At 43.3% G+C, this 25,428-nt stretch overlaps 1 protein-coding gene across 12 annotated transcripts in view; it reads left to right on the top strand.

Moving 5' to 3' along the window:
• The window catches only part of LOC141110703 (galactoside alpha-(1,2)-fucosyltransferase 2-like), a 341,918-nt gene that overhangs the window by 280,607 nt on the left and 35,883 nt on the right, over nucleotides 1-25,428 (top strand). For 7 of the 12 annotated variants that reach the window (XR_012236322.1, XM_073602219.1, XM_073602220.1 and 4 more), the window contains one exon: nucleotides 16,341-16,424. The exons of 3 other annotated variants lie outside the window; for them this stretch is intronic. Coding sequence is in view for 2 of the 9 variants with exons in the window: in XM_073602219.1 (XP_073458320.1) it covers nucleotides 16,341-16,424 (84 nt within the window). In the remaining 7 variants the exon portion in view is untranslated. Of the gene's footprint in view, nucleotides 1-12,305; nucleotides 12,325-16,340; nucleotides 16,425-25,428 lie in introns of those variants that run through there. 2 more of the 12 variants (XM_073602225.1, XM_073602228.1) reach the window with 2 other exon arrangements.

Below are 25,428 nucleotides of genomic sequence, written 5' to 3'. Positions count from 1 at the left end.
GGCGATCAAATACCACCAAAAAGCTCTATTTGTGGGAAAAAAAGGAGGTCAATTTTGTTTGGGTACAGCGTCGCATGACCGCGCTATTGTCAGTTAAAGTGATGTAGTGCTGAATTGCAAAAAAACGCTCTAATCTTTGGGCAGCAAAATGGTCCAGGGCTGAAGTAATTAACAGTGAGAGACAGAATAACAAATATCCAGATAAAGCATTTCAAAAAAGCTGTAAATTGATTTGCATTTTAAAGAGTGAAATAAGTATTTGACCCCTTCCCAAAACATGACTTAGTAGCAAAACCCTTGTTGGCAATCACAGAAGTCAGACGTTTCTTGTAGTTGGCCACCAGATTTCCACACATCTCAAGAGGTATATTGTCCTACTCCTCTTTGCAGATCCTCTCCAAGTCATTAACGTGTTACTAAACCCACAACAGTAAAATCAGTCTGTATATGCAGCATAGCATGTTTGTTATACTCACTGTGGAACTTAAGGGGTTATTTTCTGCATTGTGTAAAAAGGCTGTTTTATTCTGTATGCACAGATTCTCCCCCTCCTGCACTGTCTATATGGGGAAGGGCAGCTAACACAGTCAGGAGTAGCCAACCTGCACATGCTCAGTTGTGTCTTTTATGTTAGAACAGTTTCTTGTTCTCAGAGCTAGCCAGGTCGCATGATATTGACCTCACACATGTGGGTGTGTATACAAGCAGTAGTGAAAATCTCCTTTCTGAACTCTCAGCACTGGAGAAACTGCAGTTTATCAGGTAACCATGGTATACAGATTCTCCAAAAAGATATATAGTGGCAGTATTTTAATGTAAAAAGATTTATAAGCTGTGGGGGTGGGGGGGTGGCGGGTGAACTATTTTCATATTACTGGGTTTAGTAGCAGAACTATGGGATTCAAAAATGCATCATCTTTTCTGGCAGGGAAGATCTCTTAGAACAGTGATTGCATCGTATCCTCTTCTCTCTCTCTAACTGTAATCAACCTACATTTCCCATAAATCCTTGGAATTGGAGTGAATGTGGGGGGTACACTAAATGTGAACTCGCCCACTTCAACATAAATCACACCCCTCATTCTGTAGGCAGCAAGACATACATAACACAGGGTATGATAGGTTACAGCCTTATAAATGCAAAGAATTTTAATATTAATATGCATTTATATAATGAATGCATTAAATAAATTTAAATGAATGCATTTAATATAAATGCAAACCAGTGCCGCTTGTCAGGGACCACCAGTGCCGCTTGTCAGGGACCACCAGTGCCGCTTGTCAGGGACCACCAGTGCCGCTTGTCAGGGACCACCAGTGCCGCTTGCCAGGGACCACCAGTGCCGCTTGTCAGGGACCACCATGTCAAGGACCACTAGTACCGAATGTCAGGGACCACCAGTGCCGAATGTCAGGGACCACCAGGTCAGAGACCACCAGTGCAGATTATCAGTGCCCATCAGTGCAGTGACACCAGTGCCTTATTAGTGCGGTGACACCAGTGCCTTATGAGTTCCCATCAGTGCGGTGTCACCAGTGCAGATTATCAGTGCCCATCAGTGCAGAGCGGGGTTGAGTTACAGATCCTCACGACAGAGCGTATCTCAGGCTGATAGGTTTGTATGTGAGAACACCGCTCGTAGTACAGCCCCGCCTCCCTGCACCGGAATTGTGATAGACAGCGCAGAGCGCACTGTTCCAATGTACAGGGAGGCGGGGCTCTATTATGAGCGGTGTTCTCACATACAGACCTATCAGCCCGAGATCCGCTCTGTTCTGATGATCTGTGATTATCCCCGCACTGGAGAGAGATGACGGACGGGGGCGGAGTGCTGGCAGGGAGGAGGAGGGAGCAAGCAGAGGAGGACGCCAGCTCTATGGGCGGCACAGACCAGGGTCTGTGAAACCCCTTCCGCCCAGTACAGCGAGCCAGGCGGAAATAGAACTCCCTGCTCGCTTTCAAAGGACTACAAGGGGGCGTGTCAGACCGCTAGCTGAGGATATGTGAGGACTAGCAGCCAGCGGTCTTGCAAACAGGAAATGACCAGGCAATAACGGTTTTTCAGCAAGTTCAGCAGGCTATTGCAGAGGAACTACAGAGCTCAGAAGAACATGGCTGACCTAGGTGGTAAAGATAGGAGATCGGCAACGAGAACATGGAAACAAGTTTTTGCCCGGAGTTCTGCTTTAAGGTTTCGAGGCTGACATTTGGTAACTTGAACCTTCATCTCCCTTCACATATTTTCTATGGGATTAAAGTGGATGTAAACCCTCTCATATACACAGAGATGAACAAATCTCCCTACATAAGTTTTATATGTATATCTGCTGTCTTCAGCTTGCTATATTCTTTAGAAAGTGCACATCGTGTTAGAGATTTTTTCATTCTATTCAGCACTGAGAGTGTATTCTTGGCATACACTATGTGTGATGATTGGAGGAAAGGCACACACCCCCACTCCACATGAGAAGGAAGGAATTTGAAGAGCTGTGCTGTGACACGACAAGCTTTCTGCTAATCTATTCGTAGCACCCACCCTGACACAAATTTCAGACTGGTTTTATCTGGTTTGTTGGAGAACTTGTCAGAAGTTAACAGAAATACAGAGCAGCAGAAATACATGGGACTTAGGTCTAGCGATGAGCCGAACACCCCCTCCGGTATGTTCTGGTATGAACCGAACCGAACAGGCAAAAAATTCGGGAGAACACATGAACACCGTTAAAGTCTATGGGACACGAACATGAATAATCAAAAGTGCTCATTTTAAAGGCTTATATGCAAGTTATAAAGTGTTTGGGGACCCGGGTCCTGCTCCAGAGGACATGCATCAATGCAGAATTTTTTTTTTTAAAACGGCCGTTTTTTCGGGAGCAGTGTGTGGTGTTTTTTTTTTTTTTTTTTAATGCTTAAAGTGAAACAATAAAAATGAAATATTCCTTTATATCGTGCCTGGGGGGTGTCTATAGTATGCCTGTAAAGTGGCACATTTTTCCCATGTTTAGAACAGTACCACAGCAAAATGACATTTCTGAGAAAAAATTGTCATTTAAAACTGATCGCGGCTGTAATGAATTGTCGGGTCTGGGCAATATAGATAAAACTCATTGAAAAAAATTGCATGGGAACCCCCCTCCAGTCCATTACCAGGCCCTTTGGGTCTGGTATGAATATTAAGGGGAACCCCGAACCAAAATTAAAAAAAAAAAAAAAAATTGCGTGGGGGTCCCCCTAAAATCCATACCAGGCCCTTCAGGTCTGATATGGAAATTAAGGGGAACCCTGCCCAAATTTAAAAAAAAAAATGGCGTAGGGGCCCCCAAAAAACCATACCAGGCCCTTATCCTAGCACGCAACCTGGCAGGCCACAGGAAAAGAGGGGGGATGAGAGAGCGCTCCCCCCCTCCTGAACCATACCAGGCCACATGCCCTCAACATGGGGAGGGTGCTTTGGGGTAGCCCCCCAAAGCACCCTGTCCCCATGTTGATGGGGACAAGGGCCTCATCCCCATAACCCTTGCCCAGCAGTTGTGGGGGTCTGCGGGCAGGGGGCTTATCGGAATCTGGATGCCCCCTTTAACAAGGGGACCCCCAGATTCTGGCCTCCTCCCTTGTGTGAAATGGTAACGGGGCAAAAGTAACAGTGTGGCCCCGCCCCACTCAGACGCCACGGGGGAAGCCGTGGGAAAGTCCCTGTGGCATCAGAGGGGACAGGGTCACCCGGGGACGTCACAGGGTGGCCCCGCCCTCAGTTATATAAGAACTGTCAAAGGCACTGAAGCGTCACACAGCGGGAGCCTCCCATTAAGGCGGATCGGTCTCTGCTTTTTTTTTTTTTTTTTCTTTTTCAGTCCGTCACGTCGTGAAGAAGATGAATGTGGGATATTTTTTTTTTTAATAAAGTCCCACAAGGGACACTAACATAGTTGTATCTTTGATCTTAAAAACTACAGGATAATGGTGTTATGGTAACTTGCCCCAAAAAAAAAAAAAAAAAAAAAAAAAAAAAAGCTTGATATTATTGATATCACTAGAAAAAAAAGCCTTTGAAAATTCGTTTGCAATAACTCATCAGTATCACCAGCAAAGCAGCTTCATTATTATCTCATTAAAGGAGAATGTGCGCTGCATATCGAGATTTCATAATTTGCCACGTCAGGAATGTTAATTCTCCATTAACGCTAGTTTACAACGCTTCTGGCACGTCCTTGCTTCCGAACATGCATGCATGTACTTTGGACTTTTGTCCGACGGACTTGTGTACACACGCTTGGAAATTTGACAACAGACATTTGTTCGCTGAAAATTTTAAAACCTGCTAGCCAACATTTGTCCGCGGAAGATCCAACAACAATTGTCCGATGGAGCATACACACGGTCGGATTTACCGCCAACAGCCTGTTATCACACATTTCTCGTCGGAAAGTCCGATCATGTGTACAAGGCTTCAGAGTAATAACTTACTCTGAAGCCTCGTGATCATATTCCCTCTGTTCTCAGCTGCATGAGGGCTGGGGTAGGAGAAGCAGCAGTACACTAAGCTTCCCAGTGAAAGGCTGTGCAGGGGAGCTGTGTCAGGACAAGTCTGATCATTGGAGGGAGAGCAGGCTGAGTTCCCAGTACAGCTAGAGAACTGACCACGTTGGGCTCGCATGCCTATTGTGGTCAGTTTTTAATAGGAAAGCAGAGGGACTGGCAAGATCACCAGGGATTTCACACAAAGGAGATGATAGAAAGAGAACAGGATTTTTTTCATACAAGTACATGGTACAGCAGGCACATATTAGGAATATGAAATGTTGGGGTAACAAACACTTTAAGGCAAGTGCTATTCAAACAGTTATTAAATTCTAAGGGGGCAGATTCAGTTACGTGCAAGAATAGACCTGTTTGCATCTGGCATATGTAGAGAGTGTCTAATTAGCCTAAACCAGCAACAGTGCTTAGATGTGGGTAGACTAGCAGTCTAGAAGCAATATTTGTGGTCCATTTTCCCCACATTCTGCCCGCATGCATTTTTGAGACTGTATCCATTCAGGAGAGACAGCACCAAAACGTATGTTTACTAGGTGAACAATGTTTTTTCTACTCCAGCTAGGTCAGCAGGGATAGCTGGCAAGAGAGGCAGAAGAGTAATTGATCCCATGGGCTAATACGTAAAAGCTGTGCAGGCTTCCAATGCATAGAAACTGCTTTCTAACACCAGATACATGTGTCTTATGCCTCGTACACACAATGAGAATATCGGACGAATGATCGTCTGGTTTTTTTTTTTTTTTTTGCATGCTAGTCTCATATCTAGAATAAAGAGGTTGCTTAAGTTACAAAGAAATCTTGTACAACAGAATACAACTTCAGAAGAGATGTAATGTGTTGTATTGCAATGTATTCTGTCGTTTCTCAGCATGACTGGTCTTGGTTTTTCAATTTTTTACGGAACGAATGCTATACTGATTAACCGCTTTACGTCCAGCGCGCGACGCTATACGTCGGCACAATGGCATGGCTGCGCAAATGGGCGTACCTGTACCATACCTCCCAACATTTTGAGATGGGAACGAGGCACACCTACTAGCAAATGGATGTAGGCATAGGACACGCCCCCTGCCATGCCCCTTAAAGGGGACATAAAAAAAGGTTAATCAAATCCACAAGTGCTTTTTTTACCACTAATATTCCTAAATATTGGCTTTTGAAATTGACAAATGCAGCAATTTAGAAATTGGATGAAAGGTTTAGCACTGGAAAACACTTTTTGAAAGATAAAAAGTGCATTTTATATACAACTATATAGATCAGACCAAAATGAGGGACAAATGAGGAGGAAAGAGGGATAGAGGGACATTGCTCCAAATCAGGGACAGTTGGGAGCTATGCCTGTACGTCCCCTTTAAATCGCGGGCTAGTGGGCGCCTGCGTGCAGCCACAGGTCCCACGGACTCGATGTCCCGCCCGCGATCGTGAGATGGAGAGGCAGAACAGGGAGATGCCTATGTAAACAAGGCATTTCCCTGTTCTGCCTAGCAACATGTCAGGGATCTACTGCTCCCAGTGATCGGGAACAGTGAGATCTGTCATGTTCTAGTGAGCCCATTCCCCCTACAGTCAGAACACACTGAGGGAACATATTTAACCCCTTGATCGCCCCCTAGTGTTTAACCCCTTCCCTGCCAGTGACACACAGTAATCCAGTGCATTTTTATAGCACTGATCGCTGTTTAATGTCACTGGTCTCAAAATAGTGTCAAAAGTGTCCGATCTGTCCGCCGCAATGTCGCAGTCACGATAATCGCAGATCGCCGCCATCACTAATTTAAAAAAAAAAATTAACAATAAAAAATGCCATAAATCTATCCCCTTTTTTGTAGACGCTATAACTTTTGCGCAAACCAATCAATATATGCTTATTGTGATTTTATTTTTTTACCAAAAATATGTAGAAGAATACCTATCGGCCTAAACTGAGGAAGAACATTTTTTTTTGGGGGGGGGGGGGGATATTTATTATAGAAAAAAGTAAAAAATATAGCTTTTTTTTCAAAATTGTCGCTCTTTTTTTGTTTATAGCGCAAAAAATAAAAACCGCAGAGGTGATCAAATACCATCAAAAGAAAGCTCTTGGTCAGGAAGGGGGTAAATCCTTCCAGGGCTGAAGTGGTTAAACGAATATCATATGTTCGTATGTCAAACAAGAAAAATTTTCATGTTTCTCCCTTTTGGATAAATTTGCACTTACTGTCGTGAGTGATGTGTACTAACGATCAGATTATCATACAATTGATTAGAAAGCTGTATTTTTTTTGTCTGATTTTCTGATCGTGTGTACTAGGCATTGGTTTGCTACAACTAATTTTTGCATGTGTTGTGAAGGACCCCATTTGGTTGTCTTGAATAAAACCGTGTGTGCAAACCTACCAAAAAATGCAGAATGCAGGGCTGCATCCACGCTCCTTAACCACTTGCCGCCCGCTAATGGTAGATTTACTACGAGTGGGCGGCACGGCCAGGCACTGCGACGTACCCATACGTTTTAATTTTGATGATTATGGCTTACAGCTAGTGAAAACCCAAAATTCAGTATCTCAAAAAATTAGTTTATTACATAAGACCAATAAAAAAAAAAAAAAGGATTTTTAATCCGAAATACTGGCTTACTGAAAAGTATGTCTATGTACAGTATAGTATGCACTCAGTACTTGGTCAGGGCTGCCTTTGCATGAATTACTGCATCAATGCGGCGTGGCATGGAGGCGATCAGCCTGTGGCACTGCTGAGGTGTTATGGAAGCCAAGGTTTCTTTGATAGCGCTCTCTCTTCTGCACTGTTGGGGTGGTACATTTGGCAGTGAGGGCAAGTGCCAAGTCCTGCTGGAAAATGAAATCAGCATCTCCATAAAGCTGGTCAGCAGAGGGAAGCATGAAGTGCTCTAGAATTTCCTGGTAGAGGGCTGCGCTGACTTTGGACTTGATAAAACACAGTGGATCAACACCAGCGGATTATATGGCTTCCCAAATCATCACCGACTGTGGAAACTTCACACTGGACCTCATGCAGCTTCTGTGATTCTCTACAGATTCTGCAGATTCTGTGTCTCTACACTCTTCCTCCAGACTATGGGACATTGATTTCCAAATGAAATGCTACATTTTCCACAGTCAGTGATGATTTGGGGAGCCATATCATCTGCTGGTGTTGGTCCACTGTGTTTTATCAAGTCCAAAGTCAACGCAGCCCTCTACCAGGAAATTCTAGAGCACTTCATGCTTCCCTCTGCTGACCAGCTTTATTGAGATACTGATTTCATTTTCCAGCAGGACTTGGCACCTGCCCACACTGCCAAAAGTACCAATACCTGGTTTAATGATCATAGTATCACTGTGCTTGATTGGCCAGCAAACTCGCCTGACCTGTGGGGTATTGTCAAGAGGAAGATGAGACACCAAACCCAACAATGCAGATGAGCTGAAATGGAAGCCCAGGTTTGTTTGTTATTTTAACCACTTGCCGCCCGCCCTATTACAGAATGACGTCGGAAAAGTGGTTTGAAAATCCTGACCGGGCGTCATATGACGTCTGGCAGGATGCACCGCTATTGCGCGCCCCCGGGCACAGCGCATCCCCGATCAGGGTAAACAGCCGATGAAATTGGCTGTTTACCATGTGATCAGCTGTGTCCGATAACAGCCAGTCACATGTCAAAACAAATCGTGTTCGCGCCTAATGCGCGCCGATCGGAGGTGGCGCGTGTTCCTTGGACATAGCCCCATCCCGATCAGGGTAAACAGCCAATGAAATGGCTGTTTACCCACGTGATCGGCTGTGTCCAATCACAGTCGGTCACAAGTATAAACATTGTGGCGGTTTCCAGGGATCTCTCCTTCTCTCTCTCCTCACACGCCGATCGTGTGAGGAAAGAGAAGGAGAGATCTGATATTAGTGAGTGAAATATTATATTTACTGTCTGCACAACACGCACCCCCCCACCAATAAAGAGAACCTGTCACAGCCCATCTGGATCTGTCACAGCCCGCCATCAGCACCGCCATCGGTACTGCCATCAGCACAGCCACCGCCATCAGCACCATCTAGATCTGACAGCCCATCTGTCACACGGGCTGCCATCAGTACCGCTATTGGTACCATCTGGATCTGACAGCCCATCTGTCACAAGGGCCACCATCGGTACCATCTGGAGCTGACAGCCCATCTGCCACACAGGCCCGCCATCACTACTGCCGCACAGTCCCACCATAAGTACCGTCACACAGGCCATCAGTAACCTGTCAGTACCATCACACAGGCCCGCCATCAGTGAGCTGTCAGTAGCACCACCAGTTCCATCACATAGGCCCGCCAAAAGTACTGCCATCATGTCTAGAAAAGTGTTTACAGCTGAAGAGGCATATAACATCCTTACCATGTCAGATGATGGCAGCAATGGGGAGCTCTCATTATCCGATTCTATTTTGGAAAACGAGCCAGTGGAAGGTAGTGGATCGGAGTCCAAGTCAGAGGAGGAAACCGCCCCTCCTAAAAGAGTAAGGAGATCAGGACCTAGATCAGGACCAAGATCAGAACACCTGCCTACCACCAGCAGCGCCAGACCCCAGGAAGAGGTGCCCAGTACAAGTACTGGAATTGCCCATCCAGCCCAAAGAATCCGGGCCCAGTCCTACCTTCCTGATGCCCTGGCAAACCCCTTATGGTTACCTGCCAACTCTGGGTCCACTACAATCCCCCCTTTCACTGCACAGCCAGGTGTGCAGCCCAACACTTCACATGTTTCACAATTGGACTATTTCTATTTGTTTTTCCCCGAAGATTTGTTGCAGTACATGGTGGACCAAACGAATCTTTATGCAGAGCAATTTATTGCTGCCAACCCCAATTCGTCCTACGCCCATATGTTCCATTGGCGACGTCTCACACTAGACAAATTCAAATTGTTTTTGGGCCTTACTATTTATATGTCGCTTACAAAGAAAAACGAACTACATGCCTACTGGGCCACCACATGCCCATATATTCTTCTGTCATGTCCAGGACACGGTACAATATGATTATGCATTTCCTACATTTAAATGACAATTCGCAGTGCACTTCCCAAGATCACCCCAACCACCACAAATTATATAAGCTTCGCCCCCTAATAAATTATTTTACCAAATGATTTTCTGAAGTGTTTATCCACGACCAAAATATCTGTGTAGACGAATCTCTTATCCACTTTACTAGCCGGCTCCATATCAAGCAGTATATCCCAAGTAAGAGAGCCAGGTACGGGTTGAAATTGAATAAATTATATGATCGAGCCACTGGATATGTGTACACATTTCGTATTTGAGGGCAAAGACTCCTAGCTCCATCACCGTGATTGCCCCACATATATAGGAACCAGTAGTAAAACTGTGTGGGACCTTGCATACCCCCTGTCCAAAAAAGGTTACCACTTATATGTAGATAATTACTATAGCAGCTTGCTCCTTTTCTGTCACCTGTATCGTGAAAAACCCCTGGCCTGCGGTACCTTCCGAAAAAATAGGAAGGGCTTCCCACAGAATTTGATATCAAAACGGCTACAAAAGGGGAAGCCGCATTCATGAGGAGGTGTTGACCATGAAGTGGCGGGACAAGAAGGATATTCACATGATTACTACCATTCACAATGACACCTTGGTGGAGGTTCAGAGAAGACGTGGCCCAGTAGTAAAGCCTGAATGTGTCCAAGACTACAATCTGTGTAAGGGGGGGGTGGATTTAAATGATCAGATGCTACAACCATATTTGTCAAGCCGCAAGTCCAATTATTGGTATAAAAAAAGTTGCATTTCATCTGTTTCATATGGCCATTCATTTGTCTGCTATCAAAAATCAGCCGAAAACCAACCCATCACCAACCATCTCAAATATATTGAAAACATTGCCCTTATTTACCAGCAAGAACCCGCCCCAGGAAGCATTCGCTCTGATAGTGTGAGTCGACTTCATGAGCAACATTTTCCCTATAACATTCCCCCCGCAGAATCCGGAAGAAGACGCCAAAAGAAATGTCGTGTATGCGCAAGTGGAGGAGCTAGAAGAGATACAAGTTGTTATTGTCCCCAATGTCCCTCCCAACCTGGCCTGTGTATCGGTGATTGCTTCAAAAATTATCACACATCCATCAGATATTCGTTCCTCTTATTAGTAACAGATTGCCATTTCCCCCATTTCAATTACCTGTGTGGATCATTTGCCTGCCACCATGTTTCTACCTTCCATGTTAACTGACCCTGACCTGTTTACTGACAATGCCTTTGCCTGCCGTTTTAACCATGTTTCTGACTTCCACATGCACCAACCTTAGCCTGTTTACCGACTATGCCTTTGTCTGCCGTTTTAACCACGTTTGACTTCCACGTGCACTGACCTCGGCCTGTTAAATCGGCCATGTTTTTGGCTGCCACTTGGACTGATCTTTTTCCCTTCTACTTCAGTACACAGGGGTCTCACATATGTGAGGGGCTTCAGAATAGCGTTCTGAGTAGAGAAAATCAGTTTTTGGTTTTCTGTGTTCCCAGAACAGGATCTGGTTGCCCGGAGGCTTCAAAGAGATTTGGGTGGGAAAAGCCCCTACCCCTGTCCTTCCTGCTGCCTGGACCAATACTTTGGCTGTGTTGACCATATCTCGGCCTGCTGCCTCTACTGACTATGGACAGTATTTCTGCCTGGACACCTCTGCCTGCTACCTGGACCAATGCTTTGGCTGTGCTGACAGTATCTCTGCCTGTACTAACTATGGACAGTATTCCTGCCTGCTGCCTGGTCGATTTGCTTATGCTGTCACTGACCACATCCCTGCCTGCTGCCTGGACTGATGCTCTGCTCTCCTCTGTGGATCAAAGCACTACTAAAACCACAGGTAATCTTTTGTTATTTGGTACGTACATGTTATGTTTTAGAAATATGAAGGGCCTTCAAAAATGGGATCGGTAGTCAGGATTCAGGAAATTATGTGTGTAATTTATGCTCCTAGAACAACTGGAGGTGCTATTTGGATGTTGGGCCTCTGTATATGGCCAGGCTGTGTAAAAGTGTCACACATGTGGTATTGTTAAACTCTGGAGGAATAGCAGAATGTATTTTGGGGTGTCATATTTGCTATGTACATGCTATGTGTTGAAAATATCTTATAAGGGGACAACTTTTGTGTAAAAAAAAAAAAAAAAAAAAAAAAAAAAAAAAGTTTTCATTTTTTTTCCCCACGTTTTTGCGAAAACGTCTGGGGGAAAAAAATGAACCGTTCAAAAGACTCATTATGCCTCATAGTTTATACGTTGGGGTGTTTGCTTTCCAAAATGGGGTCATTTTGTGGGCATTTGCATTGTTCTGGTGCTCCAGGGCCTTCAAAAGTGAGATAGGTCATCATTGAAATTATATTTGTACTTTTGCTCCTAGAATGCCTGAAAGTGCTACTTGGATGTTGGGCCTCTGTACGTGGCCAGGCTGTGTAAACGTCTCCAATACAACAGAAAAGCAAATACTCCTGCGTACAGGTTTGATGATTAGGTAATCCAAAGGATCAGAGTGGACAATAGCTTTTGGCCTTGCTACCCTCTAGGATAGGGATATCCTAGTGATAGACAAAAACGCTTCTGGCTAACACGTTTCGAAGGTTAAACCTTCTTCATCAGTTAAACCTTCTGATGAAGAAGGTTTAACCTTCGAAACGCGTTAGCCAGAAGCGGTTCGTATGTCTTCTTTCTAGGACTCGGAGACTGCTACCAGTGGACAGACGGCTATACGTCAAAGACTGTTATAAGCGCAATTCTCTTTCTACTTTTGTGAGTAGTTTTTATTTACGCTTTTTGAATAAATGCACTAAAGGATAATGCACTAGGCTGGTGCGCCCTCTTTTCTTTGTCTTTGTTTTTGTGTAAAAGTCTCACATGTGGTATCGCCATACTCAGGAGTAGGGATGAGCCGAACAGGCAAAAAATTTGTTCGAGCACGCGAACACCGTTAAAGTCTATGGGACACGAACATGAATAATCAAAAGTGCTCATTTTAAAGGGTTATATCCAAGTTATTGTCATAAAAAGTGTTTGGGGACCCGGGTCCTCCCCAGGGGACATGTATCAGTGCAAAAAAAAGTTTTAAAGACGGCTGTTTTTTCGGGAGCATTGATTTTAATAAAGCTTAAAGTGAAACAATAAAAGTGAAATATTCCTTTAAATTTCGTACGTGGGGGGTGTCTATAGTATGCCTGTAAAGTGGCGCTTTTTTCCCGTGTTTAGAATAGTCTGACAGCAAAATGACATTTGTAAAGGGAAAAAAAAGTCATGAAGTAATAGCAGTGTCGGCTATAGTGAATTGTCTATGGGAGAAATCAAAAGTGCTAATTATAATAATATAATATAATAATATGGAAGTTATTGTCATAAAAAGTGTTTGAGGACCTGGGTCCTTCTCCAGGGGACATGTATCAGTGCAAAAAAAAAGTTTTAAAAACGGACGTCTTTTCGGGAGCAGTGATTTTAATAATGCTTAAAGTGAAACAATAAAAGTGTAATATTCCTTTAAATTTCGTACCTGGGGGGTGTCTATAGTATGCCTGTAAAGGGGTGCATGTTTCCCATATTTAGAACTGTCTGACAGCAAAATGACATTTCTAAAGGGAAAAAAAGTAATTTAAAACTACTTGCGGCTATAATGAATTGTTGTTCCGACAATACACATAAAACTTCATTGATAAAAACGGCATGGGGTTCCCCCTAAATTCCATACCAGGCCCTTCAGGTCTGGTATGGATATTAGGGGGAACTCTGCACCAAAATTTAAAAAAAAATGGCCTGGGGCTCCCCCTCAAAATCCATACCAGAAACTTCAGGTCTGGTATGGATTTTAAGGGGAACCCCGTGCCAAAATTAAAAAAAAAAAATGGCGTGGGGTCCCCCCCAAAAATCCATACCAGACCCTTTTCCGAGCACGCAACCTAGCAGGCCACAGGAAAAGAGGGGTGGATGAGAGAGCGCCCCCCTCCTGAACCATACTAGGACACATGCCCTCAACATTGGGAGGGTGCTTTGGGGTAGACCCCCAAAGCACCTTGTCCCCATGTTGATGGGGAGAAGGGCCTCATCCCCACAACCTTTGCCCGGTGGTTGTGGGGGTCTGTGGGCGGGGGGCTTCTCGGAATCTGGAAGCCCCCTTTAACAAGGGGACTCCCAGATCCCGCCCCCCCTGTGTGAATTGGTAATGGGGTACAAGTGTACCCCTACCATTTCACAAAAAAGTGTCAAAGGTTAAAAAACACAAGAGATGGTTTTTGACAAGTCCTTTATTCATTTCTTCTTCTTCCATCTTCTTTCTTCTGGTCTTCCTTCGGTGTTCTTCTTTTTCATCTGCTTCTTCTCCATCTCCATCTTCTTCTTCTTCTTCTTCTTCTTCTTCTTCTTCTCCATCTTCTTCTTCCTCCGCTCTTCTCGTCCCGCATCTTCATCCGGCTTCTTCTCTGCTCCGTCCGCACGATCCACCTCAGTAGGAGTCTTCCACCGTGTGGGGCGGGGTCACCCGGTTACGTAAACGGGTGACCCCGCCCCCTCTGACAAAACGGGGAATGCCATAGGGAACTCCCCGTGCGTCAGAGGAGGGCTGGCTCACCGGGTGGCAAGATGGAGGAAGAAGAAGATGGAGGAAGAAGAAGGAAGATCAAAAGAAAGAAGATGAAATTAATAAAGGACTTGTCAAAAACCATCTTTTGTGTTTTTTAATCTTTTTGACACTTTTTTTGTGAAATGGTAGGTACCCCATTACCAATTCACACAGGGGGGCCGGGATCTGGGGGTCCCCTTGTTAAAGGGGGCTTCCAGATTCCGATAAGCCCCCCGCCCCAGACCCCCACAACCACCGTGCAAGGGTTGTGGGGATGAGGCCCTTCTCCCGATCAACATGGGGACAAGGTGCTTTGGGGTGCTACCCCAAAGCACCCTCCCAATGTTGATGGCATGTGGCCTGGTACAGTTCAGGAGGGGGGCGCTCTCTCGCCCCCCCTCTTTTCCTGCGGCCTGCCAGGTTGCATGCTCAGATAAGGGTCTGGTATGGATTTTGAGGGGGACCCCCACGCCATTTTTTTTTTTTAAACTTTGGCGCGGGGTTCCCCTTAATATCCATACCTTCAGGTCTGGTATGGAATTTAGGGGGACCCCCACGCCTTTTTTTTTTTTTTTTTGGCACGGGGTTCCCCTTAATATCCATACCAGACCTGAAGGGCCTGGTATGAAATTTATGGTGACCCCCACGCATTTTTTTTTTTTTCCTTTTTTGTTCAGGGTTCCCCTGTGGGGAAATCCCATGCCGTTTTTATCAATGAACTTTTATGTGTATTGTCGGACCGACAATTCATTATAGCCACGAGTAGTTTTAAATGACTTTTTTTCCTTTACAAATGTCATTTTGCTGTCAGACTGTTCCAAATACGGGAAACATGCGCTCCTTTACAGGCATACTATAGACACCCCCCAGGTACAAAATTTAAAGGAATATTACACTTTTATTGTTTCACTTTAAGCATTATTAAAATCACTGCTCCCGAAAAAACTGCCATTTTTTAAAACTTTTTTTTGCATTGATACATGTCCCCTGGGGCAGGACCCAGGTCCCCAAACACTTTTTATGACAATAACTTGCATATTAACCCTTAAAATTAGCACTTTTGATTTCTCCCATAGACTTTAAAGTGTGTTCCGCGGCTTTCGAATTTGCCGCAAACACCCCAAATTGTTCGCTGTTTGGCGAACAGCCAATGTTTGAGTCAAACTCATGTTTGACCCGAACATAAAGCCCATCCCTACTCAGAAGGCGTAGCAGAATTTTTGGGTGTAGTTGCAAGTATGCGCATTCTGTGTTCAAGAAATAACCTGTCAATATAAGTTTGTGTAAAAAAAAAAATAAAAAAAAAAAAAATCTTAATTTTCCCAAGAATTGTGGGAAAAAATTACAACTTCAAAAAACTCACCATGCCTCCTACTAAATACCCTGGACTGTCTACTTTCCAAAAAGGGTCATTTGGGGGGTATTTGTTCTTTCATTGATTGTTAGTGTCTCAAGAAATGAGATAGGCCTTCAGTACATCAGGTGTGATCAGATGTGATAAATTTTCAGTGATTTGCACCCTAACTTGTAGACTCTATAATTTTCACACAGACTAAATAGTATCCACTAATTTGGGTTATTTTTACCAAAGATATGTAGCAGTATAAGTTTTGGCCCAAATGTATGAAGAAAAATGACTTGCAAAATTTTACAATAGAAACTAAAAAAAAGTGTTTGTTTTTTTTTTTTTCAAAATTTTGGCTCTTTTTTTCGCTTATATCGCAAAAAATAAAAAACCCAGCAGTGATTAAATACCACCAAAAGAAAGCTCTAATTGTGAGAAAAAGAATTATAAAAATTTTGTTTGGATACAGTGTAGCATGAGTAATTATCATTCAAAGTATGAGAGCACTGAAAGCCTGAAAGCTGAAAATTGGTCTGGGAGGGAAGGTGTTTAAGTGGCCTGTATTAATGCAATAAGTAAGTGCACTGTATTGTTTAAGTGCCCTGTATGGTTAATAAAGAAGAAGGAAAAAAAAGGCTTTACAATCACTTTAAATTTGTTTGAGTATTTTTTTTTTTTTTTTGTCTGCTAATCTTGTAGACAAAGGTGAGCTAAACATAAAAGTAGTTTCCTGGTACTGCAATGTTCGTTATCTCAGAAGGAAGCAGGAGGGCAGGTTACCACACCCAGAATGCAGCTGTCTCATAGTTCAGCTTACCTGTCACAGGTTGACTCACACACCTCTCTACCTTATACTGGCAGGTAATTGTAGAACTGTCTCTAGCTGCATAGAGGGAACCGGTAACATCGTAGAAGACACACACAGTGAAGGAAACAGGGAGGCAGGTGAGTTCACTTATATCTTCTTCTCTTTTGCGCTTGGGTCTATCATCCATCACTCCAGGGAATAACTGATTGTCTTCCGGGAACAGGAAAACAGGAAGAATTATTTTTTTTTCCTGCTGAAGCAAATTGGACCATGCATCATAGTTTGTTTTTTTGTTTTTTTGTTTTTTGCCCTTCCCCAGAAGAATGTGTAGCTATATAAAATTCTGTATATGCAGGTTTTCTATTTTTTTTTTTTTTTGGTTAAATTAGATGGACTTTTTTCAAACAGACTAACTATGTAAGTAGCTATGTAACTAAATTGCTCATAATCATTGGGTGACAGGTTTAGGAAATAAGACGTACAACAGAATTAGTGATACAGGTTTGAATACTGTTATAGGAAACGCTAATCTTTAAGCTAGGAGATTATGGGCTATTCATCCATGAGATAACATGGAGGCCAATATGTTTTAGTATAGTATTACCTTGTAGATAAGGAAAGACTTGCAGCCAATGAGTCTTTAATAATGGATTATTGAGAGACATTTATTCATATCTTTAGAAGTGAGCCTCTAAGGGTGTCTGGGTATCCTCTGATACTCACCCCTATACAGTAAAACCTTGGCTTGCGAGCATAATTCATTCCGGAAACATGCTTTTAATCCAAAGCACTCATATATCAAATCAATTTCCTCATTAGAAATAATGGAAACTCAGATGATTCATTCCACAACAATTTTTATGGTTATCCTTCAGTTTATAGTACATATAAAAAGATTATAGCAATGTGATAGGTTGTGTAACCATAAAATGTCCATCCACAAATAGAAGCCTCCACAAGGGGATTAGAAGCAAAATCCAACAGGAGCTACAGAGTATAAAAGAGAAGAGAGGCGCCTCTAAGTGTAGCAATATGGTTACATTTAATGAAGGTACAATATTTAGCAACTCACATGGTTGATGATTAAAAGAGGCACAGCTAAGTATGCAGGCATCCGGGGTAAAGCTGTCCACATAGACCGTCCTTTGTACAGCCAGCTCCCACCGCTGTCAGTCTGCAATCGTGACCGGGAAGACTACCCTGCAGTAGAGCGATCTGAATGTGAGGCTTGAAGTGCAGCGTGGAACGGATGACGTCTATGGCGGTGCGCGGTATGGTCTATGTGGACCGTTTTACCCCGGATGCCTGAATACATAGATGTGCCTGTTTTAATCATCAACCATGTGAGTTGCTAAATGTTGTACCTTCATTAAACGTAACCATATTGCTACACTTAGAGGCGCCTCTCTTCTCTTTTATACTCCGTTGTGACAAGACGCTAGTTGTATATCAAGCCATCACTTGTTTATCAAGTCAAAATGTATAAAAAAATGTTTGCTTGTCTTTCAAAACACTCTCAGACCAAGTTAGGCCTGGTTCACACCTATGCATTTTTTTGTGCGTTTTCAGTTTTGCAGAAACACACAACAGTCCATTAAACATGGGGTTTCCTACGGATGTAGTTCTCATTTGTGCATTTTATGGAAAGGGCCAGGGACTTTTTTTCTAGTTTTTGGTTCCGTAGACTTTAATGGATCAAAAGTGTGTATTGAAAAATGCAAAATGCACCTGCAATATGCCAACTGCAATCTGCATAGGCGGAATCCAGCCTAACTCTCAATCCAAGGTTTTGGGGTTTTACAGTATATAGAGTTTCTTTTACCTCATCTATCATGTACTGTATATAGAGTACTGTGATCATCAGTCAGGTGTGTGGTGGCTACTTGTTGCTTTCTCTAATGTTGATTTTACTACATTGGTTGTCTGAACACTTTCTTCTTTAGGGCCCCTTTACAGCTCTGCTTTTTAATGGCGCCCAAAAGTTATGTTCCAATATACTTGATTTATTTTTAAATTCTACTTGATGCAGCACATGGTTGAACAAATCTATACATACATTTCAATGCATAGAACTGCTCATCCACTGGAAAATGCATGCAATAAATAAATGTTGGAAAAAAGGGTATAAGTTCTACAGCGCTGACAGCCTGAATAAATACAGTAAAGTGCAACTGTAGTGCATACAAAATTAAGTGCAAAATGAATAAAAACAAAAAACCTATCAAGCATGTAGCCAGTGAAAGTTTAAAAAACACATGTGCAAATATGTAAAAACTTCTAGTTGGAAAGTTTCGTTCACAGGTGCCTTCCACAGGTGCCGCTGTGCTAGAAATAGTGCAAATCAATATTAAGCATGTGACCAGTGAAAAAAACATATAATGCTCTAAACCGGTGCATAAGGAATCCATACCCTCCCCCCATGGTTGAACTCACCAGATCCAATGGACCCCCAAACAGTACTGTGGGTCAGGTGGGCTTAGCATGCTGAGCAGGGTGATGAAAACGCCAACTCCTGCTGGGTGCAATCCTTCCTGGGGTGTTTTCAGGCACAAACATAAGGAGATAGAGCCCACATAGTAAAGTACGTCTTGTTTAATTCATTAAAATTAATCTTTACAATCATAAAATCAATTTTTACAAGGTTCCAAGGTGGAGGGCAAACGGATGAACATCAATTACCAGTCCATTAATCAATAGGTTCTCTCACAACTTAACTGCAATTGAATGGGCATCAGACGCGATGGTGCCGCAAGTTGCGTCTGATGCTGCGTTTCTCCCTTCCTACACGGCGTTATAAAAAACCTTTGATAACCTCTGCGTCAGACGCAGCTTGTGGCACCTTGGTGACATCACGTCCGATGCCCGTTCAGGCTGTCAGCGCTGTAGTGCTTATACCCTTTTTTCCATGTTTTGACTTATGTCTTGTACAGCAGCAGCAGGCCTAATCACTAATTAGTATCTTTAGCGCAGGGGATTGTTTTTTCACAATAAATACATGTTAAAGTGCACTAAGCCCTCGTTCACATTAAAGCAATTTGTCATGTGATTTGACAGGTCGCAGCCTATTCCTGGCAATGGCACCTTTCCAATCGGTGCAACGCCAACTTTGCGGCACCGCACCGTTTTGTAAAAGAAGTTCTTGCACTACTTTTGCTGATTTCGGGTGCGACTTCAATAGACATCTGTGCTTGAAGCCACACAGATGTCTTTCAAGTTGGACCCGATAATGAGGCTTTGAAATCGTGCGATTTCAGATAAAGTCGCACGATTTCAAAGGTGTGTTCCATGTGAATGAGGGCTAAAAAGCAGTTACAGAGGCCCTTTTTTTTCACAGCGATCAATCGCTGCTACAGATCACTAATGCCAGTTGTTAAAGTGAAGGCAATATTTTAAAATAAAAAAGAGGTTATACATTCCTGCTCTGTGAAACAGTATTGCACAGAGCGGCCCCTTACTACTTTGGTTGTCCTCCTCTGGCACTATCCACTAACTCTGCTACTTATGGTGCCCCCATAGCAAGCAGAGCTGGACTGTGTGCACCAATAGGCACACACAGCACTGGAAAGCCAAGCCCCCTGCTCCCTCCTCACAGGAGTTTGACTGACAGCAATGGCTCCTGTTGTGGCCTGTGTCTCCTGAGAGACCAGGAAGGGGAGGAGCAGTGGTGCAGACAAGACAGTTCTGGAGCAGTGACAGGAGTTGGGTAAGTGTTTTAAAGTTGGGGGAGGGGACAGTTAGGTATTTTTTTTAACTGTTACTAAACCCACAACAGTAAAATCTGTCTGTATATGCAGAATAGCATGCTTGTTACACTCACTGTGGAACTTAAGGGGTTAATCCTCTGTATTGTGTAAAAAGGCTCTTTGATCCTATATGCACAGATCCTCCCCCTCTTGCAGGGTCTCTCTTGGCAAGGCCAGATAAGACACAGTGAGGGTAGTAAAGCTGCACATGCTCAGTTTGGTCTATATTGCTGGAGAGAACATTTCCTTGTTGAGCTGAGCTTTTTCAGGTCTCATGATATTGAAATCACACATGTGTGTGTGTATACAGATCCTAAATGACAGCCCAGTCCCTCCCTCCTCCTCCATGCCCAGTAGCTAAAAAAGAATACAGTGGGTGGGATGTCACATCTTTATTGATTAATAATCTACCTCCCATAACAGTATGAGGACACAGGCTGTAGTGGAAATCTCCTCCTACCTGAACACTCAGCACTTGGGCAAACCCTGGCGTTTATCAGGTGACCATGGTATACAAATCAGCCAAAAAGGTATATAGTGGCGGTATTTTAATATAAAAAGAAGATTTATAAGCTGTGAGTACTGTGGGGGGACGGATGAACTATTTTCATATTACTGGGTTTAGTAACACTTTTTAATGAAGGGAATGTATTAAGATTAAAAAAAAAAGTTAGCTAGTCACATCACAAGAGTCACTGGCGATTGACTACAGCATTTGGGTTGTGTTGTGCTACAAGTCACTTTCTTTTAGAAATGTGTAACTAAGCATAGCAATTGCTGCAATGTTTTATAGAAAAACTTTTAAAGTGATTTTTGCTGCTGAGCTGAAACACTAATGAATCATAATCACTCAGTGACAGAGTGGCAAGTCACTTCAAACTTTTCACTGTTACTGACAATCATCATAATTTTATTGTAATTCTCCTAGTGACAAATCGCTGTAACAAAATGGGAGGGGGCCATAGCTAAATGCTGCATGAAAATCACCCATGTGCCATGTGTCCATCAGCTAAAGAGTAATGTCAGATGGGCATTTTTTTTTTTTTGCACACATTAAAATGCAGTTTTTGAGCCTCAGGATTACTGAAATTTTTTTGAAAGCAGAAACCCTGTAGAATAAAATGATGGGAAATGCAATTTTTATGTGATATGCAATGTTTCTTTTTTAAATACATTTTATTGAGTTTTACAAAGGAGAAGCAACATTAATCATATAGCAGTAAAGTGCAGACTCAAGCACCTGTAGTTGAGCTATTATACTATACAAGACAAGTACATGTTATAATACAGCTTCCCAAGAGGGAGACAGGGAATCATTATTGGGTATTAAAAGGAACCCAAGGGGATCTATATTGGGCTACGAGCAAGAAAAGAGCAGCAGAAAGCAAAACATAAAACATAACCTAAAACAACTACAGGGTAAATCCGCAGACCTAAGAGCACTACCTAAAGTCAGCAAGTGTTGGGTCAGTGACTTTAGATGGCAAGGTCAGTGCTTGCCATCTAAAGTTGTAACGATTGACAGAGAGAGCAAAATAAGTCCATTCCAAGTTTTTCATGGTATAAGGATTTTCAGCTCATTTTTGACATCGATATGGTAAGCCCTATGGATGATGTCCAGTTTTTAAGTACAGCTGGCCACCTGGCCCCAGTAGCTGAAAGTGTTTGGGCACGGCCAGAGATGGTGCGCAAGTGAGGGCCTGGACAAGGTGCATAATTGGCAATCATCTGATCAAGGGTCCTCTTTGGATGTGAGAAACTGAATATAAAGTAGGTTCTATGGAGGAGTTTAAATTGTAAATCTTCATGTTTTGTTAGCTACTAGACTCATGACGTTGTTGTAGCCACTCAGTTTTATAATAAGCGTGTCACCTGGAAAATCTTTGCCCCAATTTGAGACTGAGGATAGTTATAGAGGTTTTGTGAAGTTCACATTGAGGGGTCAGTAAATGTCTAAGATGGAATAGGCTTGAGTCTGAAGAAGACAGTAGATCAGGGATAGCTGGAGCTTGTTAGCTTTGTCTATGCAGCAGGCTTGTACATAGCTTGCACAATACAGGTAGTAGAAGATGTGGTGATCAGATAACTCATTGAAACTAGTGGAGAGCTCTCTGAAGGGTTTCAGGTTGCCAGAATCCAGCTCAAACAGTGAGGAGAAAACTGATAGGTCTCTACTTTTCCAGATTGCAAAGACCTCATATTGCATACCTTCTGGGAACATGGGGTTGCCTTGGATAGATAACTATATGGATACAAATGGGGAGAGTCCCAGCGTCTTCTGAATTTCCCTCCATGCAATTACTGTATCTCAAAGTGGTAAATTGAGATTGGGTGGGGGGGGGGGGGGGGTAGAAACTTCAGTTTGCTATGCACAAGGGGCTGCCAAGGGTCACATATAGTTACATAGTTAGTCTGGTTGAAAAAAGTCTATCCAGTTCAACCAATAAAATGCATTTTGCTCTTTTGGTGGTATTCCTGTTTTCCTGAAACAGGACCCATTAACCTGAAAGGACCACCAAGGAGATGCTGTACCTTTTTGAGAGCTTTTAATGGCATATTTTCATGTTTGCCTCTGGCACTAAAAGCACCCATATGCCATCACTCTCATTCTTTTCTTAGGTGTGGAGCTACCGTATATACACGAGTATAAGCCGACCCGAATATAAGCTGAGGCACCTAATTTTACCACAAAAAAATGGGAAAACTTATTGACTCAAGTATAAGCCTAGGGTGGGAAATGCAGCAGCTACTGGTAAATTTTCAGGATGCGGCGCGGCACGCAAAACACAGAGGCTGCCGGCGTCACTGTGCCCATCAATGCAGCTTCACTGCCCATCATTGCAGCCTTACCATGCCCATCATTTTAGCCTCACTGTGCCCATCACTGCAGCCTCACCATGCCCATCATTGTAGCCTTACCGTGCCCATCATTGTAGCCTTACCGTGCCCATCATTGTAGCCTTACCGTGCCCATCATTGTAGCCTTACCGTGCCCATCATTACAGCCTTACCGTGCCCATCATTACAGCCTTACCGTGCCCATCATTGTAGCCTCACTGTGCCCATCACCGCAGCCTCACCATGCCCATCATTGCAACCTTACCGTGCCCATCATTGTACCCTCACTGTGCCCATCACTGCAGCCTCACCATGCCCATCATTGTAGTCTCATGCCCATCATTGCCATCTCATTGTGCCTGTCATTGCAGCCTTAGTAGTAGTGACTGTGCCCATTCATGCAGTCTCAGCAGCAGTCAGTACCTGGATTGCACAGCGGACATCTCCCGCTGTGTCTCGGAGCTGACTCTAAAATTTTTGGCCGTGCTGTGACAAAAGTCCCACCCTCCTCCTAGACCAGCTCATGTGATAGACAGAACACTGCGTCTATCACACAAGCTGGTCTAGGAATGGGCGGGACATTTGTCACAGCGCGGCCGAAAATTTCAGAGTCAGCTCCGAGACACAGCGGTCTCCCGCTGTGTAAGGGAGGGAGAGAGGGGAGCGCTGCAGCCCCAGTTCAATGAAGCCCCAGGACAAGCAGCCTAATGCCCGGTATCCCTGCCCTCACTCAAGTATAAGCCGATGGGGGGTTTTCAGCATAAAAAATGTGCTGAAAAACTCGGCTTATACTCGAGTATATATGGTAAGTATTGGATTACAACATTTACTTGCATGCACTTTGAATTCTAAGAATGTATTTACTGTATCTAAAATTAACATTTCAGCTCAATTAAAGTATAATTGGGCTGTGTCCTGAGATCACAGCATCGCCTTTTTTTTAATTACTGAAGGTATTAATGAGGGGATTGTGGTTGTGAACAGGCGCGTTCCCAACAATTAGAGGTGGGACCATTGTGAATGCGGGTGTGATATGGGTGGGATCGCCCAAAAAGTATGCGTGATCTGGGGGGAATGTTGGGAAGAAGGATGTGATATGGGAGGGCCAAGGGTGGTGGTGACAGTCTACCGGGGACTGGGATGAAGATGTTGGCAAGTATGTGCAGAACATAAAACACAGGTCACACACAACATAGTGCAAGTGCAGTCGTGTAAATCTGAGGGGAAGCTCTGCTGATTTCATCATCCAATCATGTACAAGCAAAAATGGTTTTTTTCTTCCTTGCATGTTCCTCTTGAATTTACAGCGAGTGCACTTGTAGGGCAAAGGGGATTTGCCTTTAGTAAATAAACCCCAGTGTTGCATAGTTAGTCCAGTTGGAATAAGACACAAGTCCATCTAGCTCAACCTATAGAAAAAAAAAATAATATAAACAGAAAACCTCCATAAACAGACATTTATACCCACAGTTGATCCATAAGGGGGAAAAAAGAACTCTTATGAAGCAAGGTTCAGCAGGTGGAAAAAAATCTTCCTGATCCCCTAGGGGCATTAGATATTTCCTAGATCAACTACCCCTACTGCTGTACACAGCACAGAGCAAACACAAAACACAATACAGTTCAACCACAGTACAGAACAAACAGAACACAGCGCTCACAAAGAACAAAATATAACCAGCATATAGGGCTCCAATACTCAAAAAAGGATATCAAAGAACTGGAGAAAGGCAACCAAACTAATAAGAGGCATTGAGGAGCTCAGCTATCAGGAAAGATTAGCTGAACTGAGTTTATTCTCTTTTAAGAAGAGGTGAATAAGGTTGGATATGATCATCATGTACAAATACATAAATGGCCCATATAGTGAACTTGGTGTAGAGTTATTCACTTTCAGGTCATTATGGAGGACAAGGAGGCACTCTTTACATCTGGAGGAAAACAAATTTAACAGTCACATAACGAAAGGCTTCTTCACAGTAAGAGCTGTGAAATTGTAGAATAGACTCCCTCAATGACTGATTCTGGCCAGCTCAGTAAATTGCTTTAAAAAAGAGCTAGATAAATTACTAAATGGACAAAATATAACTGGATACTCATATTTAGTGGCAATAACACCAGGGGTAGTTGATACAAGTGAATCTCCTGGGGGAGATTCAAAGCAAATTGGATCATGCTTTATTGTGTTTTTTCTTTTTGCTTTCGTCTAGATCAGCTGCGTGTATAGGATTGTATATATGGAGATTTTCTATTTGTTTGACTGAACTAGATACACTTTTGTGTGTTTTTTATTTTTTTTTATTTTCAACCTATGTAACGACATTATATTGCCAAAAGTACTGGGACGCCAATAAAGACATGGATGAGCGAGTTTGGGGTGGAGGAACTTGATCGGCCTGCACAGAGTCCTTACCTCAACCCGATAGAACACCTTTGGGCTGAATTAGAGTGGCAGTGGCTGCCCTCACAAATGCGCTTCTGGAAGAATGGTCAAACATTCATATAGACACCTTGTGGACAGCCTTTCAAGAAGAGTTGAAGCGGTTATAGCTGCAAAGTG

This window comes from Aquarana catesbeiana, linkage group LG10 (genome assembly GCF_042186555.1).
Source record: "Aquarana catesbeiana isolate 2022-GZ linkage group LG10, ASM4218655v1, whole genome shotgun sequence".
NCBI lineage: Eukaryota > Metazoa > Chordata > Amphibia > Anura > Ranidae > Aquarana > Aquarana catesbeiana.
The sequence above is the reverse complement of the archived record's forward strand: the minus strand, read 5'-3'. Positions and strand labels throughout refer to the sequence as shown.